We start from the raw sequence: 21,804 nt of genomic DNA, 5'->3' as shown, positions 1-21,804 counted from the left end.
GGCTACATGATCAGGGAGAACATGCAAACTCACGCACAGAAAAACCCCAAAGCTTGAAATCAAACTGGAGATATTCTGACAGAGAGGAGTGCTCACCACTCTGAAAAAAAAAAGTTTCATTACTTTCATTTCATTTTTGCTATGATCACTTAACAACACATAATGCAAGTGACTGTACATCCATTCTTCAAGCACAAGCTCCATTTCTTTTTTTCCTCCAGAAAGGTAGAAGCGTAGTGGTTAAACTGCTCCTCATAGCGAGAACTGAACTAGGTAAAGGCGTAGAGATGGACTGATAGACCAACAGGAGAAAGGGAGTGGCAATCCAGCCAGTGTAGTTCTGTTGTAATCAATGTATGTTGTTATGGATCGTTGGAGGCAACTTGAGTACCCAGAGAAAACTCACTGGAAGAAGAAAATAGTCCCTTCACACTCCACAGGGTGCACAAACTCTTCAGCTCACTTCAGAAGAAAAACATGAACCCACCAGTGGTTACATCATTTATTAATTTCTAAACAGACACGCTGACTTCGATGAACACAGGACAGATACGATGTCACTTTGGTTCAACAGTACCTCAGATATAAAGTCTCTATAAAAACCTCCTTAGTTCACATGGACACTTTGGCATCCCTTTTGTTGCCCAGACAAAATGTCACAGCTGGCCTTCTGTGCTTTCAAGTTTCTCTCACTGTTCAAGTCCTTGTTCATTTCACACTGGTATGAAAAGAAAGGCTACAGCAGAGTGTATGGACAATGTACACGTGAATGCTTTTCATTTTTAAATGCTTTTTCAGTTTGGGCACAGACACAAAGTTAATACATGGTGCTGAGTCATTATGTATCAGTGTTACATTTTCAAGTATGATATGAAGGCATCTACACTGTATTGTACAAAAACCAACAGTCCACAGTAATGAAGCTACAGTAAGGTGCAGACCAGGGGTCTGTCGTAGTGAATCAAGCTCAAGGAAACCGCTGCCCGTGTTAAAATCCTTCCATCAAAGCTGACGGGTTGAAGCTGAGGCTAAAACGATCACGTCTTTTCACACAAAAAGAGGCTCAAAGGTTCGAAATCTGCCCAAAGTCAAAGTCGATCCCCCCTTCGTGCAGATTGCGCTCGTTTGCATTGTCGAAGCTGTTCTTCCCGTGGATCTGTTTGAGGTGCTTTCGGAGGACGGGCTTGTGGGCGAACACCATGTCGCAGTAGTTGCAGCGGTGCGGCTTGTCCCCGCTGTGCAGGTTCAGGTGATCGAGCAGCGAGCACTTCTGGGTGAAAGTCTTACCACAGATTTTACACTGGAAGGGCTTGATGCCGGCGTGCACCCGCATGTGTCGGTGCAGGTTGCCCTTCTGAGTGAACGTCTTCCCGCAGATCAGGCACATGAACAGCTTGTGCATCTTGAGGTGGTTGGCGTAGTTCTCCAGCTGGCGGAAGACTCGGGCGCACTTGGGACACTGGTGGTACCACTGCAGAGGTTTGTCGTAGCTCCGCTGGTGTCCCATGTGCTTCTCCGTGGGGATGGAGGAGGACGGCGGGCTGAGCGCGTACCCGGCCAGGCTGGGAGGGACCGCCATGTCGCTGCTGCGGCTGTCCACGGTGGAGTTGATGAGTGAGTGCTGGGGCTCGGGGGAGTGCAGGGCGGCGGGGGGGCTCGCAGAAAAGTGACCAGTGGTGGAGTTTTCTGCCGCCTCGGTTACAGACTCCACCTTTATTATGGTGATGTCACTCTCTGCCACACCCTGCCGGGGACGGCTGCTCAGAGTCTGGACGGGGCTCGGCTGAATGATCACGTCGTCGTCATCTTCATCGTCGTCTTCCTCATTATTTTCAGCATGATCGTCGCTCTCGACCTGCTGGACCTCCTCCTCCTCCTCCTCCTCCTGATGGACAGTCTGTGCCTGAGAGCGCTCCTCCTCCCTCTGTACCTGAGAAGATAAACCCTCCTCCCTTTTCTTGATCCTCATGTCCATGTCCACCTTCAGATGGCGTGAAGCCTGAGGCTTGATGAACTTGCTGAGGGCCTGCGTGCACTGCTCCACGATGTGGCCCATCTGGAGGAAGCTGGCCACCGTCAGGTAGTGCACCAGCTCCAGCTCGGGAAACTCCAGCAGGCCCGTGTAGCAGGACAGGAGCAGCTGACGGCCCACCTCCGCCTCCTGGATCATGGAGATCTGGACCTCCCTGGAGTCCTGCTGCAGGATGAACTGGTCCCTCAGGAAAGACGAGCCGGCAGCAAACACCACCTTGTGGCCAGGAACCTCCAGCTGGTTGATGCGCACCACAACATCACAGAATCGTTTCTGGTGTCGCAGGAGGTTCATCTTCTGCAGCATGGAGTCCCCGAATGTTGCGAAGCGGAACTGCAGGATGACTTGGTTCTGGGCCATGGTGAACCAGAGGACAGTGACAACGCTCCTGTGAAAGACAAACCCAGACACTCGATCAGCTCCTCTTCAAAATCACTTTTTCATCCAGACGGTTTGTCTCAAATATTTGATACGTAAGACCTAAAAGCAGTTTCTCCATGTTTGGTTCAGACTCTGGGAACACAAAGCAGGTTTGAGACGATCTGAGAGGTTTGGATGAATCTTAAGAGAATATCTGAGATGGATTCTCCTAAACTATTCAAATTTTGTAGACTGGTAGTAATGCATGACGAGGAAAGCAGTGGAAAGAGCTGAGAACTGGGCTGATGTGGTCCACTCTCTTGTGATCAATCGAGCAGCAGCGCTTTGAATCTGCCATCTCATAGTCTTTTGAAATAAAGACGTCATCACAGTAGTCAAATTGACTGAAGACAAAGTTATTGATTAGCTTCTCAAAATTCTGCTGAAACATCAGTTCTCTTCTGATATTCTTCAGGCGATGAGAAGCTGTCTCTGGGATTGTTTTATTCTGGCTGATCAGACTCAGATCAAAGTGTGTGACCTCATGGTTTCTTCTTTTCAAAGTTAAGGACTGAATGGGTGCACTCACTTTAAATCTCTCATTCTGGATCCAAATGCAGCTACTACCAATCAAGCCATAGAATCACTTTTTTCCATAAGACAGATGTTGCCAGATTGGCTGGGTTTCTGTGTTTAGTGTCAATCAAAAGCTGTTGGTCACTGTCACTTGTACGAAGCCCCAATCAAGTTATAAAGTTAAAAACATATTAAATTAAAGTTTGTTGGCGTCAAGGCAGACGGTACAGAACCTTAAAGGCCTGGAAACACAGACAGGGCCATCATCAGATTAAACAACTCATTACAACTGAAATGAAAAGTGTAATAACTGACTGTATCTGAGAGTTTATAGCCATTTTATTTTTCTCTATTAAATGTTCTATCGCCTGATATATATCATCATATTATATATATTTAATGGAAACAACAGTGCCCTCACAGAAAAACCATGCAAACTCAATAATACAGACAAACGTGTTTTTTTTGTAACACTGAAACAATTATGAAATCTTTAAAAGTTAATCTGTAGGCTGTTGTGGAGGGAGGGCAGCCTCGTCCTGCTCCTCCGGCCTGCTCCTCCTCCACTCCGCCGCCAGCGGCCCACAGGCCGGCACGGGCATGCGGCCCGCTGTCTGGGCTGCCCTGCCTCGGCAGAGGCGGTGAGGAGAAGAGTCTGTACCTGATAAAGCCAACAGGACGGGTGTTTATCGTCGGGACACTGGACCGCTTCCGTGCGGGGACGTGAAGCTGCTGCACCGGATACAAAACATCCAGGCCCCGCAGGACGTCTTCAGCTAGCTTCAGCCGTGGAGCCGAACGGCTCCTCCGGCCTTTACCTCCACCTGGTGGAGTGGAGTGGACACTGCACCCATTCAAAGTGAACAACTCACTTCAACCATAGGCATGAAATCTACTTTATAATGTCTTCGACTATAACTGTGACCGCGTGTGGGTTTTCATGCTTGTGTCTTATTTTGTGTTTATTATATTGTCTTGTATTTTCATACTGCTTATACAGCAATTGATATTGTATATATAGACGTATTCTTATACTTATATAGTGTTTTATGTATTTATGTATTAATTTATAGTTTTTTGAATCATTAATTAACTCCATTCACGTCAAAGCAAAAACACAGATATATACAAAAATTAAACAAAATGATTTAATTAGACTTTCTGTAACAGATGTGGTGAATTACAGTGATTTTACTTTCTCTAAAACGTCCTCATATCATTCTCGACAGATGACAAAGTACTCATCTGCTCATGTAGCACATTCAATAAAGTACTCTCCATTCTGAATGCAACTTGAAATCAGCCCGAATTGCCTGACATATAAATATGTATTTACAAAATGATCACCAGTAGTTATTGAAAAAAAGTTTATTACAATGACAATAACTTTTATACTTAATAACTTGTTATAATGCTTTATAAAATGTTCTGTCATTTTATCCATCAGCTCTCAGATCTGTCATGTCTTCTTGACACACCTGAAAAAGACAAAACAAGTTCTTTAATCACATCATTTACAGGCGCCTAAATACATTGAAAGTTTTAACCCTGTGTTGTTGGAGGATATTTGCATGCTAAAAGACTTTAAACTCAGTATTCAGCATTACACAACAATTATAGAATAACATATAACAAATTTCACATGTATTTCACAATTTCTAAGTTAAAACCATCTCTAAATAGGCTTGACTTCTACACAAAATAATGGACTACAGATGGCTTACTAAAATTATAAGGTGCATTTTTTAAGAAAAAGGTCTTGTCTTGCATTGGCTTACTGTGCACACTGCATATGTTCAAATTTTTTATTTAAAAATATGAAATCAGGTGCACAAACAAGATTCTTTACTAAAATGAGGAGACCCAACGCTTTTTGTTCTAAGAAGAAATACTACAGAAATACCACAAATCCAAATTATTCCTCCATTATTTATAGTATCTCTTTCAGTTTATCATTGCTGCTCCAGAAAAATACATAAAGTGATGTGACAAAATATGGTTGATAAAAGGTTAAATCTCATTCATGTCTTACTTCGATCTGTGACAAACATCCTCTACCACACTGAATTAAATAACTTTCTCTCCACACTGAACTATTTTGTAATTGAACAAAATAATTTATGGAAAAGATACAAGTTATTATATTTCCTTTTTGGTGTTATGAAGATAAGTAGTTTTTATTGTATATATTTACGGTAAATTCAGCTTGGTGATATGAAAACAGAACAGTTTAATGGTAGATTTGCATGTGTCTGATAAACAGTAACCGTTATAATTTAAGAGTAAAGATCTCAGATACCAGATGAAGCTGTATCCTCCCAACACAATCAGGGTAGCCAGTGCCACAAAGGCAGCAGCACACAGTGAAGAAACCCTCAGAATATATGAAGTACCTGCAACAAAGATGTGCTGCTTTTTGCATTAAGAACATTATGTTGAGTTTATTAAAGAAATAAAGCACAGGGTCAGTTACCTCTCACTTTGGCCCACAAAACACAGGAACTTTTCAAGGCCTAAGAGAGAAGAAAAAAAAAAAATCAATAGAATGTGGTAAAAGCTTCTCAGGTATGACTTTAATCATTGATCCCACCATTTTCCACTGACAAACAGCTCGTAGGATGATATAGTAGCTTCTGCCACTCTCCAGTGGAGCGTTGTAGAAACCTCCATAGAGGCGTCCGTCCCCCACAGTGAAGTTCATCTCCTTCTCAACGTGTCGGAGGTCAAGCTGCGCCGCCATGTCCTCCGATGAGTCTGAGCTCGCAGGAGAAGAGCAGTTGAACGTCACGATCCTATCAACGGGAATCACGAACACTTGGTACAAACTGGAACACAGAGAAGAATAAATTCTGATTTTATTTCCATTTTTCTTCTCAGTAATTGTTACAAGTGAAAACATCTATTGTAGGAGGAGAGAGAAGTTTGTCTTTTACACATTCACTATTTTCTTACAGAGATTAAAAGCAGTGGATTGGATTGTTGTTGAACATGAATGACCTTGGCTGCTTTCTATCTCCTCTGATTGCTACAGCAGCTAAAGGCAGATTAAGTCTTCACAGGGGATTCACTGGACGCACTTTATACGTTTTCAGGGAGCTTACGGATGCAAAGCGTATGGAGTAATACCATTGGTGGCCCATGGGGGCAGTGTTGTACAGTATAGCTCATGTGTGACCAGCAAAAGGAACAAATAAGACAAAGTAACTTGGAAGCCAACAGAAATAATGATGCCATGGAGGAAAGACGATTGTGTACATGGATTCAAGAAAATGTAAGGTAATGAATTATTCCCTCAGACCAAACTGAATTACTACTAGTTTTACTACAAATACTTTTTTTAGCAGTTTTCAATCTGTTTCATCCTTGTTTGTTTTAGAATTGTTGTCCTACTACAAACTGGACGGCCCTCTAACGGACGTATTGATGAACAACCACGGCGACATGAGGAACGTATGGCAGCAACGTCTGAAAGGCTCCTAGTGATTTATGTGCATTTTGGCACCTTTACTTACTGAGCAGTGACACATCTAGAGTTTCAGTTTGGTGTTACTGGATCTTAGTGCTGCTTTTGGCACATTGAAATTGGTTTAAATCTTACTTGCAAAACAGACAAATACGTGTCAAAAGGTCGTTTTGAATCTGAGCGTATAAAAATCACGTGGGGTTCCTCAAGGCTCCATCCTTGGGACTATTTTATTTAACATCTACATGCTCCCTGGCTCAGATCATGCAATGTCAGGTAGAGTCCAAATAGCTTGACCATACCATATAAAGTATGTGATCATGCCAGGACTCATTGCCAATGTATGTCTTAGTCTATTAATGCACTATTAATGCTTGTCCTGCTTGTTACCTTAACGAGTCCAGAGTGTTGGGCGATCGCTGGAGCCTCAACGTTGGTAGAGGAGTTTCAAATTCTCTATAGTAGACAAGCGGTGCTGGGGGAACTGTTACATATCAGGTTATAATGTGCATTGCTGAGAACAGAGACGATAAAGTGCTGAAGCATCGGCAGCACAGTGATACCTGGCAGGCTGGTGCTGGTGGTGATGGTGGCCGTGAACCTGGTGGATGTTGCAGTGATGGAGATGCTGTAGTTTGTAACTGGAAGGAGGCTGAGGCAGAGCTCCGGCCGGTCGTCCTTTGAACTCAGATTCTTCTGCCTTTTATCATGAAACAACCTCTGGTAGTCTCTGGACCCAGTGTAAATAACCTAAAACGATTGAATCAAGTCTGTGGCTGCAAACCGACAACAAGCAACAGAGAAAGACGAACTCTTGTCTTACTTGGTATATTTCTGTATCCTCCTCGTATTTTTCAGCCTTCCATCGCAGACATTTTTCATTAAAGATTGATAAATGAGTTATAGGTGGCTTTGCCTCTGTAAGAGAATAAACAAAAGTACAAATATGTTTTAAAGGGGTCAGCCTATCAACACTTTCACATGAGTCTTGGTGCAAAAACCTTGTGATCAAAGTTTATTGCCTCAAATCCAGCTTCTCCTTGATTTTCCTCCATTTGAATATTGGATCATAGGAGCTACATTCAGAATCTGCTGTGTGTGTGAGAGCTGGACTGGCTCCGCCCACACATGCCCATCTTGGGAAGAGGAGGAAGTACTTCCTCTCGTGGTGCCATGTGCCACAGCAGAGCTGCTTAATTGTGGGAGGGTCAAAGGGAGGGCCTACCTTGATCGGGATTGGCTAAACCCCCGATGACACTATATAGGGTTTGATTTCTGATTGGCTGGTTGGAGCAACACACTTTTTAAAAACTGAAACAAGCCGGGGAGAGAGAGGACAGACTGTCTTCACTTCTGGTATGGGGACGATTATTACTGCTGGAAAACCTTTAGGAAGTGATGCTTGCATAAAATTATCCTTTTAAATTAAAATTTTTAAATTTTTATCAATTCAATTATAGCACCAAATACAACTAATACACTTTTAAAGAGAAAAACCCAACAATTCCACACGAGCAAGCAGAGGAGATGGTGGAAATTTTTAACTCCCCTTTAACAGGAAGAAAGAATCAGTGGAGAGTTTCTGTTATTCTGGTTGGGATTAGGGGATAGAAGGAGAGTAAAAGTCTCAAAGTCCAGAATAAAAACCGGGATATTCCACTGTGAGATAAGTGTTTACTGAGGAGCATTAACTTTACTCCCTTGAAATTTGTATTCACGTTTTCTTGCTTTCTTCGTGCTCACCTATGCACTTCAGTGTCGCTTCCTGCCACAGCCCGGAGCTGCTGCACCGGGAGACGTTACTGCCCCTCCAGCTGTGGTATCCCCCCACACAGCCGTGGATCACAACACTCTGGTTGAGCCACAACACCTCCGAGTGAGCCAGCGTGGGAATCGGGCCGCATTTAGCTGGAGAAAGAGTAGAACTGTAATGTCAAAATACAGTTCGTAATACACTTTGTTTCCCTGAAGTAAGAGTAACCGTGACGGCACTCTGTTCAGGTTGAGCAAATTTAAAACGTGTCAAATTAAATACTTTGTTTTGTCACAATAAGAAAACGAGCAATCAGAGATTTCTGACCTCCGCCAAGGGTCGACATGGACACAGGAAGTGACACGTATTCCACATCCAGATCAACTGCCTTCATTCTTTTATTTAGTTTGGTGATCACGTGATTTTATTTCATAATTTCAAAGAAGACAAGATAAGACAATATATTGCTAAATGAAAATAATTTTTTATCACCACCAGAATTCAATGGTTTCTTCTTTTGAGCAAATGTACATGTGAACCCATTTTTGTGAAGATCTGCTGATTAGTTTTTCAGATATTTAGTTAACAGACAACCAGACAAATAAATGCGGGAGATTTTAAAACCTCCTTGGTGGAGGTACGAAAAGGTCTAAAGGTAGCATCAACACCTGAAGGTGTGACTGTATTGGGTCATGGGTAAGTCAGTTAAACCCAATGAGTTGAACTGTATACTTTAGTGTTGATGGATGGACACAGCTGCTTCCTGTTTTTCCGTTTGGTGCAGAAGCGACTCACCTTTGCATATGAGAGTAGCTTCCTGCCACACCCCGGAGCTGCTGCACACAGACACGTTACTGCCCGTCCAGCGGTAGTATCCCTCCACACAGCCGTGGATCACAACGCTTCTGTTGTGCCACAACACCTCCGAGTGAGGCAGGATGGGAATCGGGCCGCATTTAGCTGGAAAAAACAGCAACATTGAACTTTATAACACGTTTATAAGTCGTGGATCTTCCCTGCATGGCAGGATATCAGAACAATCACTTTCTACTGGTGAAAGGATTCGTCCACATTTCCTACTTGGCTCTGTACTCTGCTGGAAGCAACTTAAATAAAAATAGATTCATCTTAAGCACGAGCACATGAAACCGGCCTGCAAGAGACAAATTAAACATTTTCAAGTGAAAACAGAAAACTTTAGCCACTGATGATGCAACTTTCCGAAAACGTTCCTTCTTCGTCACCGTGGAAACCGGGGAAATACAACTTTTTGTAAAAGTGTCCTGCAGAGTGTCATGACTCCCGGTCCAAATGCTCCTGGATTGGCAGTTTTATAGTCGACAGTCGCTGTAATAACAATCCAACTTGCTCATCTGTCCTCACGAATGTCCGTGTCCTCCCATAGTTAATGTTTATAACGTATTGTTCTCTCTCTCTGTGTGTGTGTGTGTGTGTGTGTGTGTGTGTGTGTGTGTGTGTGTGTGTGTGTGTGTGTGTGTGGGTTCATTAGAAAAACAACAGCACCCATTGTTTTCAACATTTCTGCCTTTTCCATGTAAATGGACATCATTTTCAAAACGTTGTGAATCCAATACTTTCCTGATACGAAAATGCAAAAATGCATTTTCACTTGAAACGTTGTTGTGTAAACGAGCCTGAATTTTCTAAAAGAGTGGGAGGATGATCTCAGTGTGTTTCACTATAAGATATTCCCATTGTGAGCTGTTGGGATCTATAGGCAATGACAACTTGCTCCAGAGGTACTGGTAATCTGGAATCTGGTAGATCTTCAAATATCATTTGTAACCGTTCCAACACTTGCAATGAGAGCTTTATCCTCCACTTATTCATTGTTTTTACTCTCCTGGACCCTCCTGGGAGGCCAGCACAATTAATCAATTAAACACCATCTTGTTGCCATGGTAACACGATAAAGACATCACTGCTGCTGTACAGCTGCTTCCTGTTTTTAAGCTCGGTGCTGAAGCGACTCACCTTTGCATATGAGAGTAGCTTCCTGCCACACCCCGGAGCTGCTGCACACAGACACGTTACTGCCCGTCCAGCGGTAGTATCCCTCCACACAGCCATGGATCACAACGCTTCTGTTGTGCCACAACACCTCCGAGTGAGGCAGGATGGGAATCGGGCCGCATTTAGCTGGAAAAGTAGCATTCATGAGAAACTTGTTGTTTTCTAGTTGAAAATTCATCAGTGCGACTGAACAGCTGTTAGTTTCTACTTGTACCATAGATATAGAATAAAATGATCCGTCTCCACATTCTAGTTGGGCCAGTTGGCTGTTATCAATGACTGGTGGGGATAATCGTGACAAATGGCCGCCAAGATTTGAGTAAACACATTAAAATGAGTTGCATTTGTTGGTTCGCCAATTTATCTCTTTGAGTCCATATCAAATTGTTCTTGTTGCAATGGTAAGAAAACTACATTTTGTTGGTGTCAAAACACATCAGATAGTTTAATAAAATGCCACAATTTGGGTCTTCTAATGATGTTTTTTCATATTTGTCAATATATTACTAATGCATAAAACTGAAATTATAAAATAAATAAATGATTGAATAAATAAATGATTAAATAAATATTTTCATTTTAACTTGGGACCCAAGCACTCATCTCCTTGGTAAAGTCCTGGCCTCCATCCTGATGGTCTAACTTTCTCCTCTGAAATTCTTTCCTCAATGACAATGTGGCTGTTATATCATCTACTGCCACTAGATGTCACTGTGAAACCTTCTTTCTTACATTGATTGGAAAAATATGTAAGGAAGAGTTTTAGGGCCACTGAAGAAAAACAAAAAATTTGGAGGCTAAAAAAAACCCCAAACCTTCATGCTCTTCAGAAAAAGTCGAAAATCAGAGTCGGGATTTTTGTTTTTTCATGGTGGAAAAATACGTTTTTTTACAAAGTCCGTCTATCCACATGCCAGTGCGTGTGTCTGCTTCCTCAAAATGCATCGCAGGTGGTTTAATGAAGTGGTGAAAAGATGTTTCAGGACAGAACTTAGCTCATAAAGACAGTTATCATCAGTATCAGGACTAGAAGAGACGGAGCAGCCTGCTGCCTTGTTCTGTTGTGGAAGTTCATCGAGTATGAAGGACAAAGGCTCGGATCCCGGGCTGCTTATTTAAATGTTCTTATTAATCAAGGAAATCCTGTGTAAAATCACACGTCCATAAGCAGTAAGCAACCCGATATAGTCACAATTACATGATTTTATGTGATTTTCCATCGAAGAGCAAATGATGAGGGATGGATAGACGTCTCTCCGAGAACAAAAAAAAAATCTCGACTTTGATTTTTGACTTTTTCTGAAGCACACAAAGGTTTTTTGTTTTTTTTTTAACCTCCAAAAAAAAAAAATCTGGACTTTGATTTTCGACTTTTTCTGAAATGCATGAAGGTTGGTTTTTTTAGCCTCCAAATTTTTTTCTTCTTCAGTGGCCCTAATACTCTTCTGTAAATATGGGCCATGCAACCTCCATAGATAAATAAAAAGTTAAAAAATAACAACAGCGATTCATATGGAATAGTTTGGAAAACAAGAAAACATTAAATTAACAGATGTACAAAGTAGGAAAAAAAACATTTTGGGGTTATTTTTGCAACTGAATGTAATCGAATGTACCTAAAGAAAACCTTTTCAAACTAAGAGCGTGCTCATCTGGACACGTTCAGCAGCAGGAATGGAACAGCTAATGAGCCTGCGATTAAACAGAGTTGCATGCACAGCAGGAGACTCGTTACTGTACCTTTGCACTTCACAGATACTTCCCCCCACTCTCCTGACAGTGAACATGTTGAAACATTATCTCCACTCTCCTGGTAAAAACCATCCACACACTCGTACCGCACACTGCTTCCCGGTGTGCTGGTACGATCCCACAGGAGGTTAGTGTTTGGGAGTGTTATTGGGGGGCCGCAGCTTATTTCTGAACACAGATATGAATTAGTACACACAGACACAGAGAAGCACTGACTCCTGAATGACAAAAAACACAAACAGAAGGATTAATAAACTGTGTGAGTGTTCACCAGCTTAGAGCTATAAAACTATAAAGGTCAGCTACAAATATTTGACTTTGGGTGGTTTGGCTCATAGTTCTCTTCTTTATGCCGTCTAAAGAGTTAAGCAGTCACGAATAAAGATTGTTGTCACCTTGACAAAGCACGGAGGCTTCCTCCCATTCTCCACTGGGCGTACAAACTGAAACATCTCCCCCTCCAACTCTGAGATATCCAGGGATACACTGATACTCCACCTCCGAGCCCACGGTGGAGGTTTTGTCCCACAGCATGACCGAATTATGGACGGGTGAAGGCTCACCACAGTCAACTTCTACAGAGGTGGAAATAGTCAGGGTTTTGTTTGTTTTTGTCGAGCATCAGCAGAGAATGAAACCACCTGGTGAAACGGTGAGAGACGATGTTACCTGTGCATGAGATGTCTGACTTTGACCAGCTACCGGTCACTGAGCACACCGACACGTTGCTTCCCTCACTGTGATAAAAGCCTGTTTTACAGAAGTACGTCAGCGAGCTTCCAGGAGTGGAGCGGCCGTCCCACATCTGCCCGGTGTGGGGCAACACAGGAGGGTCTCCACATGAAACCTCTGTGATGGGGAGCGACACACGTTTGGTTATGGACAAAAGTTAAAACAAGTTCAGTTACAACAAATACGTTTTGTTGATGACTCCTGGTTCTTCATCAGTCATTTCATCACACTTGTTAGATTTTATTTCTCTAAAAGAAGCCTTCCACTTTATTTTTATCATTATATGATTATAGTTCATTTTACTTCCGTTTCATTTTGAAGCTTCCTCTTTTAATAATGACCTGATGTTTGTAAATGCGGATGTTTCTCTCTTTTGTTATATTATGAAGCACTTTAAGCTGCTTTTTTACACCAAACGTTCTTTGTAACTGAAGTTATCATTATCATTATAAGCCAGTTGATTACAATTCATTTATGAATGTAGTATTTCCTCTTCCAACTGTAATTGTTCACTGATTCCCTCACAGCACTGTACACGTCTCAAACTCTTAATATGTTGAATCCATCAGGCTGCAAACGGTCTGAGCAAGTCATGGTTACTGGTATATCTCTAAACCTATACATTAACATTATTTATTCATTTATTTATTTATTTATTTCTTCATTCATTCATTCATTCATTCATTCATTCATTCATTCGTTCATTCAACTTATATTTTACCAGGTAACTCATTTTCACTTATTATTTATTATTATATGCATTATTATATATTGATTATACAATACAATTATTAGCATTATAGATGATAACATCATTATATCATTAATCATTTGAGATGAATATAACTACAAATTTGTAATTAATTCAACACTACTACTACTACTACTACTACTACTGATGATGATGATGATGATGGTGATGATGGTTATGATGATGATGACAATGATAATAATAATAATAATTAAAATTAAAAAAAATTAAAAATAAAATAATAATAATAATAATAATAATAATAATAATAATAATAATAATAATAATAATAATAATAATAATCATAATCATAATCATAATAATCATAATAATCCTGCAGAACAGCTTTACTTTGTGGTGTGAACAGTGAATTACCTTGACACGACAGCGTCGGGAGTGTCCACTGACCGTTTTCACTACAGGTGGATATATAACTTCCTCCTGTGTGTTTAAAGCCCTTTGTACAGACATAGAGCACAGTGCTGCCGGGGGCTGTGTCACTGTTCCACACCTGCTCAGTGGATTTGATTAAAGGAGGATTCCCACACAAGATCTCTATGAGGAACAAGACCCATCACAGCTGTAAACACCAGAACAAGCCACTGCACATCTGCATGAATCACGGAGGCGGTACCTTGACAGAGCACAGAGGGCCTCTCCCAGCGCCCGGCTCCGGTACACACCGAGACATTTCCCCCTCCAACATTACGGTATCCAGTGTCGCACTGATAAAGCGCCTCAGCTCCCATCCTGGAGCTCTTGTTCCACAGCAGGTGAGAGTGGGGGAGGGCAGGGGGAGAGCCACAGTCAACCTCTGAGAGCCAAAGCAGCGACATCAAACAGTCACAAACTGACGGAAGACTCAGTGCATGTGTGGAAATGCACACAAGGTTTGCATCATTCATGCTCGATTTTGTTGCATCAGCTCACCTTCAAGGTGGACGTGACATGATTTGTACAAGGAGCATATCAACAGATCTCTGTGTATGTGACAGGAAGGAGCTTTATTGTCACAAAGAAACATCTGGATAGTCGCTGGACATGTAGTATCATCAAGAAAAGACTGTAGTTTATCTTCCATTTCCTTTAGTTTACATTAATCATGAAAATGTGATTTTACTGCAGATTATGTCAATGAAACCACCTAATTTAAAGACATTTATGCTTTATAAAATGTGGTCTGGCTTCATCCCACAGTGGGCAGGAACTGACCACAGCTGACTGAGGGAGAAGCCTCAGTCAGCTGTGAGACAGACGAGCAACAGAAACCACAGTGCTGAACCTTCAATCATGTGTTTTGAAAGAAACTGTAAGGAAATGGTTGTAAATAGGTTAATTCATTAGGCAATGCAGTACTTCACTTTTGACCAGTTATTAATGAAATGCATAGGTTTATTAAAAAGCTCAGCAGACAAAAAGCAGTATTAGCATTCATTTGTCGGTGGAGAAACCGTTTCTGTTTATTTTACACACGTTATAAAACATTTGTTCAGAGCAGCGGCGTCAAACTCATTCAGGTTCAGAGGCCACACACTCTTCAGTTTCATCCTGAGGGGGCCGGACCGGTACAATAGTGCCATGATAACCTTTAAACTTCAACTTCAAAGTTTTTCTTCAACCAAACAAATTAATTTAAAGTATCATCAGAGGTCGTTATGTGGTTTACTTCAAGCTGTCAAACATAAGGCCTGTGGGCCAAAACCGGCCTGCAAGAGGCTCCAATCTGGACCAAACAAATGGTGAAATATTCAAAGAAAACATTGATATAATTTTTAAGAGTACACAACGCTGAGACCCGAGCTGAGGTATGGGTGGCGCTGCCGTGAACGCCGGCATTAGCCTCAAAGCCATGAGTTTGTAAAAACATGCATCGTGCAGCAACCTTAAGAGAAACTTTTGGGATTTTTCACTGTATTTCGCACCAAAAGGTTTCATATAAAAAGGCTTCATAATTGTTTGTGTTTTGCAAAAATATAGACATTTTCATCACATATCCTCTGGGCCACAACACATACAAACTTGAAAATGTCAATTTAAAGGTTATTATGGCACTATTTTATCACTCAAGATGAAACTGAACCGTATGAGTTTGACACCCCTGCTTTAGTTAGTCATAGAAACACACGCCGGCCGGTCACAGCTCTCATGGTTCTTTCAGCATTAGTATTTCTTTACCTTCACAGACCATGGTGGGTCCTCTCCACAGCCCATCAGCTCCACACACTGAGCCGTTGTCCCCTCTCCTCCACACGAAGCCGTCGTCACACACGAACCGGGCCTCGCTGCCGAACGTGGTTCCTGTGAGCGTCTGCAGCACGGCGTCCTCGGCGGGAACCGGCCGGCCACAGTCCACCACTGAGGACAGGCCAGGGTGAGACCACTCTCATTCAGGGTGAAGCTTCACTATCATACCCACCAGGACACAGCCTGACAGAGTACATCATGACATCACATTAGCAATTTATTGAGTGTCGAGGCGACGCCCCGACACTCCCTGGCAGGACGTTATAGGACAACGTATCAGGTCAGTGAATTACGGCCCGATGCTCATGAAGCACAGGAGGGAGGCTCCTTGTGAGGAAGGAAGGGTGAGGGAGGGAGGACTGCAACAGGTTGTAACCCAAGAGCAGCACACAGAGTACAGCCTGCGTCGAATGCAGAGGTTGTTGATTAATATGTTTAGTGGTTAATGTGTGATTATGAGGAGTGTGTGTGTGTGTGTGTGTGTGTGTACTACGGTTGTTGCAAGAAAGCAGGGCCTGTTTACGGTAAAGTGGTGTCAGGTGTGAGTTTATGAAATATGACCACATGAGGGACATTTCAAAACCAGAAAAAGAGAAGTACTGACTGTTGTAATCTCTGTCGTATTTTGTTGCAGCCTGCACTACTTTTTAGTTCACATCATGTTTTTAACTTCCCCGTGCGACTGTCGTCTGCATATTGTGCTTTAGAAATTATATTTTCACAAATTCACTTTTCTACGAAAATTCAAAAACATTCAAAAGCCAACATTTTCCCACACTTAAGATCTTTTACATCTTACATAGACTACTTAGTGCTACAGCAGTTCTTTAATGTGTCAAGAGACGATAAATAGCACACATTAGATGTTAGCATAGATTGGAAATGTGGAATTGGATTTTCTTTGTGTTTAATAGGATATTTAATAGAATTTCTGCATTTAACTTTATTTGAATAAATAGTTTTTGCTGGAAACATTTCCTCCAGAATCAACAGAGTATTTAAATCTATGTTGTGAGAATAAAGAATTTTTCTTTTGATTTTAAAAAAGGTATTCCAAGTTAAATTCAAAGTCATCTTGTTTGTTAATTCATCACAATTTACAGTACATGCATAGAATTGAAACTGCACTTTCTCTTCAGACAAGATAAGATGATTAGATATTCAAATTCTCCAGTCTTAAAAACAGAATTACAAGCTAAAGAGACAAGACAATACCGCTCTCTATTGTGAAGCCTATTATCTATAACTATTGATGACAAACAAGAGTGTTAGCAGGCATATTGGATTAATGCTTATTTATATAGTTATGTACACAAATGAATGCAATACAATGAAAAACAACACAAACTATCAAGGACCTTTCAATAGCAGTGAAAACGACATGGAAGCAGGATAAATCATTGAAAAGACATAAAGCGGATGTGACCGATGCAGCTCTACCTTTGCAGGAAGCTTTGTCTCTCATTGGGTGAAAAGGCTCGACTCCGTCATGAACTTTGTATCCGACCTGGCAGCTGCAGTCAAAAGCGCCGTCCAGATTCCTGCAGTGGGCTCCGGGTCCACACACCCCGGTGACCCTGCACTCATCCATGTCTGTGCAGCCACACGTCACCACAAACAACACAGACAAACAATACTTAGCCACAACTTTGTGCATTAAAGGACTTTATTTCATCTCCACTGACATCTAATTATTTACAGAGAAAGGAAACAGTGCAACAGTTTTACCTCGAGTTCTTGGCATATTGTGTTTTACCCATTTCTGTTTTAGGCCAACAGCCTAAGAAGTGTTTTTTTTTTTTTTTTATCAGAGCCAGCATTAGAAGTTAAAGACCCTAACTCCTCCACCTGGTGGATCCAGTTCTCATTATCAGTCTCTTTCTTATCTAAATGAGTCCACCAATGACAGGTGAACAAGGCCTTTATTGTTTCTGGTAATCAACGGCAAGTTCCAGGAAAAACAAACAAACCTAGATGTTTTAAATAAATAAGACATCATTGGTCCCTGTGAGTGGTGAAACCATTTCATCCCCAGCTACAATAAAGAAAACCCAGAAGAAGGGGTTTAGTGTTTTTTTTAGTGAAGACTCCCTTTACATATGTGCCAAAGTCACAGCAGTAACAGGCTGTCAGCTGCTGTTCCGTTTGGTTTATTCACCAAAACTAATTAAAAACAAAAATGCTATATAAATTCAATGTTGATTACACAAGCCACGTTACATTAAAAACACACAAACATTACTCTCCTGGGTCACCCCCCCCCCCCCCCCCGCCCCCCCCCCCCCCCCCCCCCCCCCCACCCCCCGTTCATATAGCCTGTTGTTGCTTCTTTCACTGCATTGCAGCTGCCATGATTTTACTGGCCACTAGAGGTCACCGTAACTGGACTCAATGGCCTCATGTTGATAAACTGGATTAAAACAGCAGTTTGCTGTCCCATTGAATCGGCTGGCGTTGAACTCACCCTGGCAGTGGGTCCCGTCGTTGGGGATGAAGACGGCCATGTTGTTTGAGGGGCTGTAACCGGCCAGGCACGTACAGAAGTAGCTGCCGTACGTGTTGTGGCACGTGGTGTGATGCCCACAGATTTTATTGGCTCCTATCTGACACTCATCTTTATCTGGAAGAAATACACAACGAAATGATTCATATTCTTCTTTTTGCATTGAAAAAAAATCCAAAGTTCACAGACGGTCACCTGAGCAACAGATGGTAGTTAAATTGATCATCTATTACACATTTATGGAGTTCAATGACTGTAACAATACTTCTTCTTCTTTAAGCAAATGCACATTAGTCCCCTATTGATAAATATCTATTTTACAAGCAAGAGTCGGTTGGTAGAGCAGGCATCTCCCAATCAGAAGGTTGCAGTTTGATTCCCATTGCCACCTGTCCACATGCCAATGTGTCCTTGAGCAAGACACTGAACCCCAAACTGCTCCCATTAGATTGACAGTGCCTTGCATGGCAGCAGGTGAATGTGTGTGTGTGTGTGAAAGGGTGAATGTGATTAACGATGTAAAGCGCGTTGGGGCTGCTCACACAGTTGAAAAGCGTTAAGTGACGTCCATTTACCATCGGATTGTGACGGGTGGACCCCTTCAGGATTGAACTGCGACCCTTTTCAACCTGTTGCCACTGTGTGGCCCTAACTGCTAACTTGACAGACGTAGTATTAAACATTTACAGTATGTGTGGGTTTGTGAGTGCACGGTGAGGAAAGTCAAAATAAGAAAGTAAATAAAACATGTTTGCAGCTTTACTTTTAGTTTTCAATATTAGTGAAATAAATCCTCTTTTTCTTGAATGTCTGGTCTCAAAAATGTCTGATGATCATCATGTACACATGCTGACATATCAGTTGTTTTTATTTCCAATGAAACAAGCTGAGACACTAAATCACACCTTACATGTTAAAACAAGGTCATCATGCCTTGTTTTGAAGTTAATACTTTATTTGTTGAAGACAGCCATTGGTGAATAGTTTTAATGAAGATATGTGATAATGAAATTCAGCTTGGGGAGGTGAAATGAGGTGCTTGAGCATCTTCTGTCATTTAGAAAGTCAGTTAATTAGTTAGTTAGTTAGTTAGATTCTCTGATCACTTGAGGGACAATAGGAGACAATAGGAGACAATAGGAGACAATAGGCGATAGCAGGAGACAATAGGAGATAATAGGAGACAATAGGAGATAATAGGAGATGCCTTTATGTCCTCATGTAGTTTGTTAAACCAGAAGCATAGGCTAAAAGTTCAGATCAAATGCACAATGTTAGGATTATTGATCAGTTTTAACAGCTTGTTCCCCCTTACATATGAAGATATAAACAAAATTTATTTGAAAAATGGAGACACACATTTTTTGAACAAAATGATATTGGCTTAGCCCAAATCAATAATATAGATCATCTACCTTCAGCCATAAATTAGGGGATGTTTTATGTATATTGTAAGAATGAATTTTTAAAACAAGATTAGAGATCATATCATTGAGGTAGAACAATGTTGTTAAAAGAAAACTTCCACTTCCACATACACACTGTATGAAGCAAAAATAATGATTCTATTTTTAAAGATTTTCAAATTAGATTGCGTGAAGAACATCAACCTGTGACTATATATCCTCTTTAATCACAGACTTCATGTAAGAAAGATGCACACAGGGATGTTCCCGTTTGTCACCTTGACAGAAGGTCCTTCCGTTTCCAACAAAGCCGTACTTGCAGTTACAAACTTTCCCGGATCTGTCAACCTTGTCGACACATGTGGCGTTAACGTGGCAGCTGGAGCACACGTCCAGCACAATCTGGCCCTCTGCTGCTTGACCTGAGAGGAGAAGTGAGGATCACCTGGAGGTCTGGCTCTTTTTGTTTTGTTTGCATTGTTTCCTGAAAGTCCTTGACATTAAAAGAGGCTCCCAGACGAATGTGGCCAAAACGTTTGCTGGAACCGCGTCACTCACCTGTGAAGACCCAGAGCAGAAAAACCACCGTCATCAGTGTCTGTCTTCCATCCATCCTTCTGCTGACTTCACCACACACTAAACCCCCTCCTCCACATCTTTGTGTCCTTCTTCACTTGTGCTTCAGGACTTCCTTCTCTGGGACCGCCATGACGCTGAGAGTGTATGATAACCAGTGAGTGGGTGAGCCGAGGTCACCTCCAGCAATGGCTGCTTTTCTCAATGGTCTGCTCGCCGCTGGTGGTTTCTGTGGCTTCCTCGCTCATCTTCTGGCATGTTGAGTTACTGCTTCGATCCGCCGGCGATACGCTCACTGCTCGCTCCGAGGAACTGCACACTCACGCTGCGGTGGCTGATAAGGGATATTTTTAACCCAACGAACCTGCTGGGTTCCCTCTTGCTCCAACATTGTGTCATCGTGGAGCACGTCACTGCGATGACGGCCTCACAACCCACAACTCATTGAAGGAAGAGTCTTATAATAACCCAAGTCATACAACCCATCTCTACTATTGTACCAAATGTCTAGAAATAACGTTATTCAGCTGTGTTCACTGGTGGCTGGATTAATGTTTTAGATAATAAAGAACGTCTTCTGTTTGTTCTGCAGGGTCTGCAGGGGGTGACGGGGTGTCGCTTGGAGTGCTGTGGGCGGAGGAGATAAGTGTGGTGGACTCATATCTCTCTGCCCAGCAGGGTCTCAACTGGGGACCCAACTTTATACTGTCACTCCAACCAGGAAGCAGAGGCTACATGGCAGCGTGTGCTGGCCCAGACTGATTAACTGCCCCCTAAGTTTTACAACCTGGGGCTGGTGCAGCCGTCAAAATCCACCAGAGATCACATGGGGGACCTGAGGCTTTGCCTTGTCTGGGTTTGTCAGAAAGAAAACCATAAAAAGACAGTTTCTACAATCAAGAGATGTGAGAAACCGCACATTCCTTCTGGGGTGGAAGTTCCTCTTTCTGTGTGTTGTGAGGGTGGATGTGTCAACAAGCTTTACTGTAATTCTCTGGCAAACAGAGAAGTGGGTGCTTTGTTTTAGGCGTGGTCCCTCACAGCCCACTACTTCTATATTCAATAAGAAATAAACATCATCAGGACGAGTTGAATGCAGAGGAATAATTTACCAAAGGGAATCAAAGGATCTGCTGGTGAAAGGAACAACGACAGAAACGTTTCCAGACATGAAAGAGCTTTTCTACTGTATGTGTGAGGAAGCTATTTGTACTTACAGAGACACGCATATACAACCATGCTTCTACTGTATATCAAGACACTATATCCAACTTAAAGCAGAAATACCTAAACAAAGTACAGGCAGACATTGTCTTGTTACAAGAGACGCACACACCTACAACAGGACATCACAAATTGATATCACCACAATTCCCTCACATACTCAGCTTGTTTTAACTCCCAGCAGAGAGGCGTAGCTATATTAATCAACAATAAAATACAATTCTCTTGTAAAGACACAATCACAGATCCAGAGGGAAGATTTATAATTATTCACATCTCTCTGCAGAACATAGAGATGTGTATCGCAAACATCTATGGCCCAAATGTTGATGACCCCTCCTTCTATCATAATTTCTTCACCACCCTCTCAACACACTCTGATAAAACACTGATAGTGG

The 21,804-nt window shown here is 42.0% G+C and overlaps 2 protein-coding genes across 6 annotated transcripts; both read right to left on the bottom strand.

Moving 5' to 3' along the window:
• Positions 1-487: 487 nt before the first annotated feature.
• zbtb26 (zinc finger and BTB domain containing 26) lies at positions 488-3,723 on the bottom strand. Its single transcript, XM_080466498.1, has 2 exons — positions 3,630-3,723; positions 488-2,420 (listed from the first exon to the last, which is right to left on the bottom strand). Exon 2 carries the CDS (start codon positions 2,390-2,392, stop codon positions 1,064-1,066), a length of 1,329 nt encoding a protein of 442 aa, XP_080322624.1. The 5' UTR covers positions 2,393-2,420; positions 3,630-3,723; the 3' UTR covers positions 488-1,063.
• Positions 3,724-4,321: 598 nt separating this feature from the next.
• On the bottom strand, positions 4,322-20,468 carry susd1 (sushi domain containing 1). Of its 5 annotated transcripts, XM_080468437.1 has the most exons (20): positions 20,165-20,468; positions 19,885-20,028; positions 18,162-18,317; positions 17,138-17,290; positions 15,629-15,808; positions 14,088-14,267; positions 13,829-14,008; positions 12,640-12,819; positions 12,366-12,545; positions 11,959-12,138; positions 10,180-10,344; positions 8,980-9,144; positions 8,175-8,339; positions 7,255-7,349; positions 6,995-7,181; positions 6,822-6,915; positions 5,559-5,793; positions 5,442-5,481; positions 5,268-5,361; positions 4,322-4,446 (listed from the first exon to the last, which is right to left on the bottom strand). In XM_080468437.1, exons 1-20 carry the CDS (start codon positions 20,217-20,219, stop codon positions 4,428-4,430), a joined length of 2,847 nt encoding a protein of 948 aa, XP_080324563.1. In that variant the 5' UTR covers positions 20,220-20,468; the 3' UTR covers positions 4,322-4,427. The 5 variants fall into 5 exon arrangements, with proteins under 5 accessions (XP_080324563.1, XP_080324564.1, XP_080324566.1 ...); XM_080468438.1 differs by lacking the exon at positions 5,268-5,361; XM_080468436.1 differs by lacking the exon at positions 4,322-4,446 and having other exon boundaries at positions 5,029-5,361.
• Positions 20,469-21,804: the final 1,336 nt, after the last annotated feature.

Source organism: Lipophrys pholis, assembly GCF_963383615.2.
Source record: "Lipophrys pholis genome assembly, chromosome: 7".
Lineage (NCBI taxonomy): Eukaryota > Metazoa > Chordata > Actinopteri > Blenniiformes > Blenniidae > Lipophrys > Lipophrys pholis.
The sequence above is the reverse complement of the archived record's forward strand: the minus strand, read 5'-3'. Positions and strand labels throughout refer to the sequence as shown.

Excerpts from the sequence above, each read along its gene's own strand:
- susd1 (XM_080468436.1), bottom strand. The coding sequence starts at position 20,219 with ATGGATGGAAGACAGACACTGATGACGGTGGTTTTTCTGCTCTGGGTC. Across the intron at positions 12,139-12,365 it reads AGCCTCCGTGCTTTGTCAAG|AAATAAGCTGCGGCCCCCCA; the intron begins GTGACAACAATC and ends ATCTGTGTTCAG. Across the intron at positions 7,350-8,174 it reads AGCGACACTGAAGTGCATAG|AGGCAAAGCCACCTATAACT; the intron begins GTGAGCACGAAG and ends ATTCTCTTACAG.
- zbtb26 (XM_080466498.1), bottom strand. The coding sequence starts at position 2,392 with ATGGCCCAGAACCAAGTCATCCTGCAGTTCCGCTTCGCAACATTCGGG.